At 41.1% G+C, this 13,126-nt stretch overlaps 2 protein-coding genes across 3 annotated transcripts; one reads left to right on the top strand and one right to left on the bottom strand.

The window, feature by feature from the left end:
* Positions 1 to 1,595: 1,595 nt before the first annotated feature.
* cetn2 (centrin, EF-hand protein, 2) lies at positions 1,596 to 3,490 on the bottom strand. Of its 2 annotated transcripts, none has more exons than XM_026190673.2 (6): positions 3,445 to 3,490; positions 3,161 to 3,240; positions 2,837 to 3,001; positions 2,270 to 2,398; positions 2,043 to 2,180; positions 1,596 to 1,819 (listed from the first exon to the last, which is right to left on the bottom strand). In XM_026190673.2, the coding sequence occupies exons 2-6, from the start codon at positions 3,161 to 3,163 to the stop codon at positions 1,730 to 1,732; spliced, it is 525 nt and encodes a 174-aa protein (XP_026046458.1). In that variant the 5' UTR covers positions 3,164 to 3,240; positions 3,445 to 3,490; the 3' UTR covers positions 1,596 to 1,729. The 2 variants fall into 2 exon arrangements, with proteins under 2 accessions (XP_026046458.1, XP_026046451.1); XM_026190666.2 differs by having other exon boundaries at positions 3,368 to 3,450.
* Positions 3,491 to 5,847: 2,357 nt separating this feature from the next.
* Positions 5,848 to 11,476, top strand: nsdhl (NAD(P) dependent 3-beta-hydroxysteroid dehydrogenase NSDHL). Its single transcript, XM_026190639.2, has 7 exons — positions 5,848 to 6,091; positions 6,186 to 6,347; positions 6,600 to 6,746; positions 6,848 to 6,976; positions 8,618 to 8,760; positions 10,358 to 10,460; positions 10,559 to 11,476. Exons 1-7 carry the CDS (start codon positions 6,071 to 6,073, stop codon positions 10,889 to 10,891), a joined length of 1,038 nt encoding a protein of 345 aa, XP_026046424.1. The 5' UTR covers positions 5,848 to 6,070; the 3' UTR covers positions 10,892 to 11,476.
* The last annotated feature ends 1,650 nt before the right edge of the window (positions 11,477 to 13,126 follow it).

Genomic DNA, 13,126 nt, shown 5'->3' with positions numbered 1-13,126 from the left:
GACCTGGAAAGTGAAGCCAATGCAAACTGACTTAAGCCTGCATTTCCTTCACAGGCCACTAGGGGCAGCTCTTGTAGTTCCAAAGGTCTTTAAACAAACTGCTGTAGTACTTATTTGACCTATAAGCTAAGTACACAGCTTCTTCACTAAATAAGGGTCTCAGACACATGTTTCACATCAGCATGATGCTATTTTGATTCTTCTTTTTTAAAACTGTATTAGTGCAGGTATACCTATTGGTTGACAACTCACTACTATATGGTCAAGCAGTGTTGTTGCTTTCACAGTCACACCCAGGTAATGCTGAGTTTAACTCTTTAAGAGTTTTTTTGTACAACAAAATGACTGTGTTGGTCAGAATTTAGTGAGGGGGGTGTCTGCAAATGCAACTACCCTTGGAAACTATTTGAGCACTAAAGGTGGTCAAACCACACCTTTATTGATAAATACAGAGGTGTCAAAGTGGTCATTAAAGGTACGGGGAGGCATTCAAAGGTCATCTTTATGGGTGAAAGAGTTATTTAAAAAAAAAATGAAATGGGCAAATTGTTCAAGTGAAAGCTTCTAAACAAGGTTTCACAAGACTACATCCATGTTTTATTTTACACAGCCTTAAGGCTTTACACACCGGACGCATAAAATCTGTGCGAATATTTTGTTGGTTAAAAATATTTTATGAGAGTCACCTATTCTTAATGCAGTCATTTATATGTTTGAAACAAGCTCGATTTTTTCACTTGGCAAGAAGTGTGCTGTACCTTGAATCATGCACAGTACTGAATATACAAATAGTTAGATAACAGTATTTTACCTCAGACACTGCTCTGGGTCAGTCGGCTCTCTGAACACGAATGTGTTCCCAACTCTGCCAACAAGAGCTCAAACTGCCCCACTGACATCATGAAATATGTCCGGAAGCAGTCGTGATACAGCTTGGATGAACCCAGAACTTCCCAGGACCGACTCATCATCGCTTGATGTTGGTTTTGAGGACGAATTTTCCGCAAAAGTTTGGAACAGAAAAAAATTCTAAATTTTATGTCACTTTTTTTAAAATGCACTTGGTGTGTAATGGCCTGTAGGTGTGGGATCCAAGATGATGGTGTGCTAAGAGGCAGCTTCCCTGATTGTGAGAATTACCCCTTTAAGAGGCACAGGCACAAATCCACAGGCAGCACGGAGATGAGACAGAGCGCTCTCCAGTCGTCAGTGGTTAACAAACACCTTCACTGCATTGCAAATTTTCCCAGGAAAACCAGTATAAAAGAGCCGAAACATGAGACGGTAATGGGAGTCACCAGTATACGAGAGTGAACAGACACTGCTAACATAATGCACAAAGTATCACACAAAGCGCTGGAATGTACTACGTGTCACTGTATTGGTGCAGGCACGATGAATAACCTCTATAATATTATCAATATATATCCTTCATAAATGAATGCAGCATTCTAACAGGTAAGAGGGTGTACTCTTACAGTTTTGGCAGTATGTTGTCATGTAACTGAAAGAAGGGTGGTTTGGCATTTTGCTAGACTTTTTGTCCAAGTCTTTAAAGGTTTTGTAATGATTGTAGTTTTTGAAGCTTAAATGTCTTGACTGATTTAAAAAAAAAATTATGGCACTATACAACGATAATAAGGTTTTGTTTTCTGGATAAATGGATGAGCAGCAAAACACCCTCACTGATCCAGCCTGGTCCACCCAACCTTAATGCCTTTCATTTGCTTCAGTACAGGCAGGTTTTTTTCATAATGCGCAGGAACTCCTGCTGGTTCACTTCCCCATCTCCATCCCTGTCCGCTTCATCTATCATTTCCTGCAGAAACACACAAAACACGAGGAAATGAAAAGAAGAACTGAGAGATGGAGAAAGCAAAACAAGCTGGCTTGATAGCATTCATGAGCAAATGCTGTGTTGACATTATTCTAAACTGCCTTCACAGCCTTTGGCTTTGTCAACACAACCCACCAGCTAGATACAGTAATATGCTTTTGATATTTTATTATTAGCTCTTTTATGCCATGATGTAGAGCCTCACCTGCAGCTCTTCATCTGTCAGGTTCTCCCCAAGCTCTTTGGCTACCCTCTTCAGATTCTTGAATGATATCTTGCCCGTCTCGTCGTCATCAAACAGCCGGAAAGCTTTTAAGATCTCCTCCTTAGAGTCCTTTTCAGCCTAAAATTAGAGAAGAGGGAGAGTACTTTACTCCGGACAATACAACTCTTTAGTAACATAGAATTAAAAGCAATGCAACACATGTCTACCATTTTCTGCGTCATGACAATGAGGAAGTCTGCAAAGGAGATCTTTCCTGTGCCATCCTTATCAACTTCACCTATCATCTTCTTGATCTCCTCTTTCTTTGGTTCAAATCCCAGAGCTCTCATGGCAACCTGACACAGAGTAAGAAACGCAGATATTCAAAGCATACATAGGTAATTATCCTTCCTTAGCAGCGGCAGGATAAATTATGTATCGTATCAGTGGGACATAATAACAATTAATCTGGTCTTTAGCCGGTCTTAAAAAAAGGTAAAAAAAAAACTTCAAATAGAAGATTGTAAGGTTGCTTCCAAACAGAGTCCATCACTGTGCAATGAGAATGAGTATTTACCAGCAGAAAAACATTTTAAAAAATGAACTTATTTTATCCCCTTATATATTTAAGCCCTTTCAAAATAGTGAACAAAGTCTTTACTTTGGGTCGATAGTCATCATTTCAGTTTAACTTAAATAAGTTTGGCTAAATGAAGCACTAAATGATGAGTGTGCCAAATAACTATATATGCAGCTAACTGTACATGTAGACATCAGGGCATGAGATATTTTACCTTAAGCTCCTTCACATCGATGTATCCAGAGCCATCAGTGTCAAACAGCTCAAAGGCCTCCCGGATCTCCTGCTTCTGTACCTCCGTCAGCTCTGGCTTGGGGGCTGTCTTCTTGCGAGGAGGGGGCACCGGACCCTGCAGGGATGGTCTCTTGGCAACGGTTGCCTGGTGGTGGGGACACAGGAGGAAAAAATATAAAGTATTGTATTCAAAACGTGTTTTCCCCCATACCTAACCACTGCCGGTTTACAGGTTATACCAGTCAGATGCCACAAACGAACACGGAATTACGTAATTTCTAAATAATGAAATATGTTCACTCACCATCAGTTGCTCTATGTGTACCTGGCAAATCTGGCTGCAGATCTTTTAGGCCAATCACTGTTTTCGTCTGGGCTGTGACGCTGTCATTTTGGGAAGGGGAAGACAATAAAGCGGTTTCCAGTTTACATCACTGCTTTAATGACACCTAGTCTGGGAGAAATATGTTATACAGTAAAGCATCGTTCTTATTTCGCTGTAACAGCCTACCTGCTAAAATGTGGATGAAAAAAGAAAAGCGCAGGCGAACCAGCTTGTGTCACGAAGCGGATGTTTGATTTGTTTACCTTTTGTGCCAGCGGACAACCAGTGGTTCCTGGACGTGGAGGAGTTAGAGAAAGGATGCACGGAGGCACAACGAGAAGTAGAAATCAAACGCAACAGTCGGGAAAAAAGCTGATTGGTTGGTGAAAATCACGGGGTGCTTTACGGTAACAACATTCACAGCGGCGCAGAAGGTGTGCTACGGATAGAAGCTGCTTGGAGATAATGTGGAGATCTGAGAAGTCATACCTAAATAGATATGATGTCATTTCATTATGTAAATGGTGTGATTCCTCGTGGTAATCAGTTTAATTTCCTCCGTGCTAGGGATTCAGAAACACACTGAGAGTCTAACACAGTCTGATGAGACAATAAATCAAGTCAAAGTCAGCTTTATTGTCAAAAACCATAAGTACAGATCATAGACAGGAATTTGAAATTGCAATGCATCCACGGCCCCCAGTGCACACTAAAGAACATAAATTAAAAATATAAAAGTAAAATAAAACGCTTATATACAACACAATATAATACAGTCTTATATAAACTCATCATTGCTCACAATAATGCACAATGATAATAATAATAATAAGGGTTAGCACGACGTGGAAAAAGCATAATCTTCTCCAGAATCAATAAAGAAGAACATGAAACGAGAAGTTATTAGTCCAAGTTATATGGAGTTTAATACTGCAATTAGAAGGCTCTTCTTATTTTATTTATATATCTATTTATTTAATTTTTTCTACACACTTTTCTACACTCTGTGATATTTGCATCATATGTGAGCAAGTTATTTATGCTTAAGCACAGATCTTGTAATATATGCACCGAGATGGTGGAGATCTGTGCCAGAGATGCCTGCAGGATCAACAAATTAATCCACGAGGCTGGAAGCATCATTGGCCTGAATCTGGATGCGCTGGAGTAAGTGAGGAGCAGAGGTTCACTGATATAGCTGCTCTCAGTCACGCACAATCCATCATCCCTGCTTCATTCCACCCAGCAGACCCAGCAGACCTCATTCTCCCTCAGACTTTCTGAACCCTGCTGCCATAAAGAACGCTTCAAGAAATCAATTCCGCTGCTCTCTGCAAAACTCACACAAACACGAGTCTGTATTATACCTTCTTGCTGTTGTTTCTCAGACTCACTGTGTGCATATTATTTATTCATGCTCTTTTGCACGATCTCAGTTTTATATATTTTTTTCTTTAGCGTCATTTTTTCTATTCTTCATTTTTATCACTGTTGTATACAGTGGCGGTCCTAGCCTGTTTGGCGCCCTGGGCGAACACTCCCTCTGGAGTTTTACAATTTATTTTTGGAGCAACCGTAATCCACATTATTTCCTTAGGGATTAATAAAGTATTCTGATTCTGATTCTGATTGTTTCAGGATGACCTACCATTATCCAATGACACATCAGCTTTCCTGTATCTTTTGCTCGTTTCTCTTCCTCTTCTTTTCTCTTTTTTCTAAGCTGAGCACCTGATGACTTTGAACTTTTCTTGTCCATCTTCCATTGGTTTTAATTTTGCACTCGAGTATGAACACAAATCCCCCAACCCGAGGATCACCACAACATAACCTAATAGACCTACACCTTAGTTCACCGACTGGCTTTGTCTAGGGTGAATTTCTGGGATTTCGCACAACCCAGGATTCAAATAAGGAATACATAATGGGCTTGGATTTACATCATTATGAATGAAATGTGCTCTATTTGGAAGCAGCCGCCCCCCCCCTCCCTTTTCGATGGGTTGTGTGTGAGACTTTAAATCATCAAACTGTAAATTATACATTTTAAATTGTTATTGATCCCTTTACCCCTGGTCCTAAAGTGTATATTTATTTTCTTACTCTTCTTATATTTATTGTTTGTTTACTTGCACTGCTGTAACTGGAGCCTCGTCGTATTGTCTCTCTATATACTGGACTGTATGTAGCAGAGATGACAATAAAGTTTACTTTGACTTCAGCAGCGAGCAGGCGCACCGAGGACTGCCCGTGTCGCCCCTATCAAAAACCGCTACTGGTTGTATATGCCAACACGCCTCACATTATAAAGCCTTCACTCTGCTTGCAGTACTTTCATTTTTGGCAGTTGTGTAAGCTCTGTTTGAGTGGCTTGTAGAACAAAATGTTTGAAGTAAGGCTGAGATGGTTTGGACATGTGCAGAGGAGAGATAGCGGATATACTGCAGAAAAGATGTTGATTGTTGGGCTACTAAGTATCAAACATCACGATTTTCAAGCTGGCTCCTTGAAGTTAGATTTTCAAGGGGGCGTGGTTTTTGAGCTGGCGGACGGCTGAAATAAGCTTCTGCCCCCTGATTGGTCAATGTGGTGGCGTTCTTTGACGTATCCCAAATACTACTGGCTTTTCGCAAGGGTCAGCTTCGTGACTTGACCAATGAGAGAGCGGTTCTCTCTCAGCTGATTGAACATTTCAGGTGGGTCGTGCGCGGTTTCCTTGGGCTCGGGTATATGACACAGGAAACAGTGTCGCATGCTTCTTGTACGAAAAGTCGTCACATTTATCTTGTCTGCGCTGAGCATCGATTTTCTCCACGCAAAACTTTTTCCCACGCTGCCTGAGACCCACCACGGTTTACTTACGTGTTGGTCACTTCTCATTGGTTTCCCATGGCTACACGTGTGCGACCGGTGAGTTAAAACATCATTATCAGCCCAGTTGTGCTTTGATATTTTATATTCACTTGTGCTTGTCAGTAATCGCCCCCCGCTTGTTTTGATACAGAGTAGTAAACGGTGTGCGGTCATCGGGGGGTCCGGTTTCTTGGGCAGACACCTGGTGGAGAAGCTGCTGGACCGAGGCTACTCTGTTTCTGTGTTTGACATCCGTCAGAGCTACGAGCTGCCCGGCGTCACCTTCTACCAGGGAGACCTGTGCGACAAACAAGTGAGGCTGCTCTTTCAGATCTCTGAGGGCTCAAAGGTCAAAAAAGAAAAAAAAAATGGCTAGACCACAAAATATTGGGTGATAATCGGGTTAAAAGGCCTTAAATTATTGCTTATCGGGTCAGTTTAAAGAGTAAAGATTTCTTTAAGTGCAATTTTCTAATTCATTCTTGCACCAGATAACAAAACTCCTTCCCCAGGACAAACAAATGCAAACCAAATTTCACCAGGTGTCTGCTTTGTTCTGCTCCAGGCTCTGCTGGCAGCTCTGAAGGATGTGTCCTTGGTCTTTCACTGTGCCTCTCCATCGCCTGCCAGTGATGACCGTGCTCTGTTTGAGAGGGTCAACATCCAGGGCACACAGACTGTTATCCAGACCTGTATAGAGTCTGGAGTACAGGTGAGGGAGAGCATTTAGGTGCCTAAAGTTCACTCTTTAGAGAATAAGAGAAGACAAAGTGTCTTTAATGTGCAGTTTTGTTTTGTTTTTTTCTTTGCCAGAGGTTGGTCCTGACCAGCAGTGCCAGCGTGGTGTTTGAGGGGACTGACGTTAAGAACGGGAGAGAGGATCTGCCGTATGCCAAGAAGCCCATTGACTACTACACAAAGACCAAAATTGAGCAGGAGAAGGTAGGCAGGAACGTAGGAGGGTGTATTCGAGTTTGTTGGTGTGACTGGCAAGGCCCTGTAGTTGGCACTGTAGCCCAAAGGCAAGAGAGAAATTTTTATTTGTTATTTTAAACCAAAATAGGAGTGAAATGAAGGCTCTAATTTCCACTTTTTGATGCAGTCAGTCATACATTTTAGAGAGAACAGGAGAAATAATAAACTCTTCATTTGCATTTCATTTGAATGCATTTACAAGTATAATTTAGCCTCTTGTTTTCTATTGTCACATTTTTAAGCCTCATCTAGACTGTTTGTATCTGTACAGTTAGATACATAGGAAAAAAAAACCCTCATCTTGATAATGGCTGAACAGAACAGCTGGAGTAATTATGCAGATTATGGAGATGCAAATGTTATTAAATATATTAAAATAAAATGGATAATTTAAGACAAATATAACGGCATAAGGAAGAGAGAAAAACGAGAAACAAAGACCTCACAGTGGATTGTGCATGAATGCATAAATACACAGATTTGTGTATTGTTTCCAATCTGTAAACTGACTCATCTCAGCAATATTATGATGAATAGATCTTTTTTTGAATTCTCAACATATTATTTGTTCCATCTGACATATCTTCCTATCTTCATTACTCAGTTGTTATACAATGGAGGGCCACATTTGAGCCATCTAATAGTATACCTCTTTTTCCATCCATCTTCTTCCACTTATCCAATTCACGGTCACAGGGGGCTGGAGCCTATTCTAGCTGTCATAGGGCGAAAGGTGGGGTACACCCTGGACCGGCTGCCAATCTATCACAGGATTAACACCTGAAGACAGACAACCATTCACACCTACAGCCAGTTTAGAGTCACCAATAGGGCTTTGGAGCGTGTTGAACCTAACCTGCATGTCTTTGGACTGTGGGGGGGGAAGCCAGACTACCCAGAGGAAGCCCATGCAAGCCCACAGGGAACTGTAGCTTGCCTCCACCAGTGTGTGAATGTGAATGAATAGTGGAATTGTTAAGCGCTTTGAGGGTCTCGAAAAGTGCTATATAAATGCAATCTATTATTTATTATTATTATTATTATTATTATTATTATTATTATTATTAACATGCGAACAAATAAAAATTCCTACTAGCCTACTTCTTTTGCTTTTAAATGCATATATACATGCATTCTCCACATGATCTTGTTGCATTATTTTGTTAAGATCCAATATTTAATCTGGTAACATTTTAACGTTCGAGTTAATGGTTTCTATATTAACGTAAGTTAGGTTAAAAACTGTTCTTGAACCATCAGAGCCAATTCAAAGAATTCAAATCTAGTCACCGCTAGAACAGCTGCCTTATGGAAAAACAGGTTTTTGGCTTGGGTGCACAGCCTATGATACCTGACATCTAAATGATGAGGTTCAAAAGCACATAGGCTAAATTTTTTTTTTTTTTTTTTAATGCGTATTAGTGCAGAGAGAGTCCAAATGTTACATTTATTTCCCTCCAAATTTTTATTCCTTAATTCTTGTTTCTTGTCCATTTGCTATTCTGTGGGTTGTCTGAGAAAAGTGAGGCCTGTAGGGGCTTAGAGCTGAAGTCTGGAAGTTGCAGACACTCTTTTGCAGCTGTATCCTATTCTGTTTTTTGTGTTTAGCTGGTCCTCAAGGCTTGTGACAAGCAAAAGGGCTTCCTCACAGTTGCAATTCGGCCTCACGGCATCTTTGGTCCTCGAGATCCACAGCTGGTTCCCATCCTGGTGGACACGGCTCGCAGGGGCAAAATGAAATTCATCATTGGGTGAGTCATAGCATTTTAAAAATTTAATAATCACTCACTTAATAGAAACAGCTTGAATATGATAAAACACAACTAACAAACTGATAAGACTAAATGATAATCAGTTCAGCAACAATCACTGCTGATGATCTGAAGGTCTGCTGATTTTAGTCCAATTCCTATGCTTCTTTGACGACATCAGTGCACGTGTGTCATAAGAGCTCAGAGTAAAGCCTGCGTCAGCAAAAAGACAAGAAAAACACCCCCCAATATATTTTTGAGGGAGCCAGCAGCTGCTGCATCTGCATGTACTGCCTTCAGCATAAAACACTGTGATGTGTTGTTTGTGGTGTGGAAGGCTGGACTCACAGCATTTGACAGAAAGTGACAACATGGAGTTGTAGGATTTGAAAGCGAGGCTTTCTTTGGTCTTGAGTGGGTTTTGATGGTGAAACAATACCGAGTTGAATCAAGGATTTTAGCATTCTCTTCTAATAAACAAGTTAAGTTATCAGTGAAGTATTGGTGTTTCTGAAATACGAAGCTGAAAGCAGCCTTGAGATAGTGGCTCAGCCCACACAGCCATGTGAAAAACAAAACAAACTTGAATTGCTTTCTGTATGACGTTATCAATCTCTCACATAAAAGTGGAGGAATTTTGGCCCACTCCTTTTTACAACATTGCTTCAGTTCATTGATGTTTACCCACAACTCTGTTTAAGGTCTTCTATGGTATTTCAGCCAGGAAGGGGTGTGGACTTTGACTGGTTCATTGCAACATACTGATTCTGTTCTTTTTCAGCCATTCAGCTGTGTTTGGGATCATTGTCCTGTTGCGTAACCCAGTTTTGCCAGAATTTTAGCTGTCGGATGAATGTTCTTACATTTGACTTTAGAATACTTTTCATGGTCGACTCGTTGACTGCAAGGTGTCCGGGTCCCGTGACTGCAAAACGAGCCAAAATCATGATTCCCTCCATTACCATGTTTATGCTGATATGATGTGTTTGGGTTTTGTCAAATGTGGCACTGTGTATTCTGGTCAAACATCTCAACTTTGGTTTGGTCCATCCAAAGGAAATTGTTCGAGAACTCTTGTGGTTTGTTCAGATGTAATTATGCCAACCTATGCTGTGCTGCCGTGTTCTTTTATGACAGAAGAGGCTTTCTCCTGGCAGTCCTTACAAATGGGCTGTACTTTTTCAGTTTTTTACGAATTGTACTGTCATGAACTTTAACTTTTAACACGCCAACTTACACATGTACAGTCTGAGATGTAGCTTTTGGGCAGTTTTCTGAATATTACTCAATCTGATCTTGGGGTGAATTTGCTGAGTCGTTCACTCCTGGGAGAATTGTGGCATTGTGTTACCACACACCTGACTGCTCAATGCCAATAAAGCGCTCAAACGTTTGCTTTCATAGCAGTGCTCGCACTTGCTGATGATCAACTGTTCATGTGATTAGCAGCATCTGACAACAGCTACTTAACATTGTAATTCCTGTGAAAGCAGCATGAAAGCGTGCTACTACCACTAATTATTAGATCCTAGTACTTATTTTCAAAAAGGATGTCTTGATGGTTTTCAGTTAAATAATTAGTTTTTGTCTCCTTCAGTGATGGAACCAATCTGGTAGATTTCACCTTTGTGGAGAATGTAGTTCATGGACACATTCTGGCTGCTGAACGGCTGAGAGCAGACTCCCCCATATGTGGGAAGGTGAGTTAAAATAAAATCCACAGCAGTGGTGGCACCAAGTGGTTAACATGCTTTTCGATCAGTTAATTTACTTTAATTTTTCTCCATTTGTCTTCCAGCCATATCACATAACCAACGATGAGCCAATTCGCTTTTGGGACTTCATGTCTCAAGTATTGGTGGGTCTTGGATATCCTCCTCCCCGCTACCACCTGCCTTACAGTTTGGTGTACGGACTGGCGCTTCTCCTCTGGCTGCTGTCCGTACTATTGAGTCCTTTAATATCTTTCAAGCCAACTTTTACACCGATGAGAGTGGCTCTGGCTGGAACCCACCACTACTACAACTGTAAACGTGCCAAAGAAGACCTGGGCTACACACCGGTGGTCAGCCTGAAGGATGCGATTGCACGCACCGTAGAGAGCTATCCTCATCTCAGATGCGAGGCTTGACAGGTGGCTGGAATTAGAGACTGCTGAGACATGTAGAGCTCTGGGCATTTATACAATTAAACTCATAATGAGAATAATGTGATGCGTAATACTAAATGGAAAATGATGGAAGTCACTAGTGATAGATAAACTTCACCATGTGAAGCATTTGTATGCCTTTTTTATTTTTCATGTAGCATTCCACCAGTAGATGGCAGCAGATGGTGCTGGTATTGGTGCCCTTATTGCAGTCTGATCATACACAAACTGCAGAGTACATCCACTCTTAATGCCAGTACAGTGATCACAGCTGATTTTTGTTGTCTTCTGTTCTTTGTACTTGTAAACACTGAGATGCTGCTCTTGAGTTTTCAAAATGCCTTTATACATTCCTCCACATGCTCTTGATAGAACATATATATATTTACATGTGTGTAATATATGATTATGTGAATGTTTGGCCTGGAACAGACGTTGCACAAGTTTCTGACATGCTGTTAAGTGAAATCTTCAGCGATACTGTAGACAGTCTTGTGCTTACATATTTGTTCCAACTGTCTGGGCAGAAAGTCCTTTGCTGATTAAACTTGACAATGCCCTCATGCACAACGTGAGGTTTTCTTAGGAAATGTTTTTCAGAGTTTGGAGTGAAAAGAACTTGAATGGCCTTCACAGAGCCCTGACTTCAACCCTGTCACATACCTCTGGGATAGCTTAACTGGCTGATTGTAAACCAGGTCTTATTGCCTAACATCAGTGGTTGACCTCGCTGATCATCTCGTAGCTGAAAGGGGACAAATCCCTGCAGTCAGGTTCCAGAAGTATGTGGAAAACTTTTCTAAGAGAATTGACTGCACCGTCACTGCAAACATGCCCACGCAAACAAGGCTCTCAGACGCATCCTTCAGCCATAAACCGATACAGAATTTCATTGAAACACTAATTGGTTAGAAATGCATCTGCAGTGTGGGACATTACAGAAAAAACAAGTCCTAACTTGTTTGGCGTCACGACAGAAATCAGGATTTTGACAGCCAATACATTTGGGTCTCTCTTTATTACACAATGTGTTGAAGCCAAGGGGATTTCTTTGTTGTTTTTTTTTTTTTTTGTAGTTGTGGTAGTTAGTGCAGGTTTATTATCTGCTCTTTGCTTACCTGGCAGCACTTTTACAAAGTTGCCCACACCTTGCCTGCAGGGCAGAGCCATCTGTTATTTTTATTTAGTCTCTGCAGTCTGCTATAACTCCAGACCTCCCCAAGGGGAACTACTGTTTAAACAACACTCTCACATCATTATATATATTTTTTTTTTACTTTTTTGGGACTGTTCATATTCCCTATGAATATCCAACCATTCATATGTCTTCATCCGGTTTGGGCTGGAACATCTCAGCTGTCATAGGGTGAGGGATGGGGAATGCACTGGATGTACCTGTTTGTTAAATGTCTAATAGAGTGATTCACACTTACACCTACAACCAATTTTAAATCATCATAGTGCTTAATGTGTAGGTCTTTGGACCTACATGGGAGGAAGCCGTAGTACCCACAGAGAATCCGCCAACTCCACACAGAAAGGTCATGGCCAGGCAGTGGATTCAAACCCAGGATCTTGTTCCTGCACAATGAGAGAACAAACCTCTGCTAACCTCTGTACCAAAATACTTCCTTGGGTCGGTATCTTGTGTTGTTGTCCACGGGGACGACATCCTGAGGAGAAAATTAGCAGAATGTGAGTGCACCATTTCTGATATAAGAGGAGAAATAAACGCAGCCACCAGTAGTGGTTTCAGTGCACAGGTAAATGCATGCACATCAGTCTAATAAAATTCTGATATGACATCATGTGAACTAGATTAACATCCACAGGTTCCAGTCACTCAGCTGTTAGGTGCTGGGTGTCATAAGCATGGCGTGTGCTTTGATGAGTCAGGGAGACTCTGTGTTATTCAAGCACTGTCATTAAAAACAATGATGGGCTGGGTAATACTAAAACACAGCTATAATCTTAATATTTACACATCCATCTCCTACATGGAAATGAGAAAGTTGAGATACTAATGAAGTCGTCGACACTGACGTGCTTCACTGCGTTAAATGCATTGGTTACATTACTTAAGTTTGTCTTTTCCCTGTTCAGCATTTCTGTCATTCCTTGTCTTGGTGTGGTGAGAATAAGGTGGGGGTTATGTTCAGATACTTTGCATTCTCATTTTAATTCTGAGCAGCAGCACCCTAATGATTCACTTGCTAG

Source organism: Astatotilapia calliptera, chromosome 2, assembly GCF_964374335.1.
Source record: "Astatotilapia calliptera chromosome 2, fAstCal68.1, whole genome shotgun sequence".
Lineage (NCBI taxonomy): Eukaryota > Metazoa > Chordata > Actinopteri > Cichliformes > Cichlidae > Astatotilapia > Astatotilapia calliptera.
This window is presented reverse-complemented; position numbering and strand designations above follow the sequence as displayed.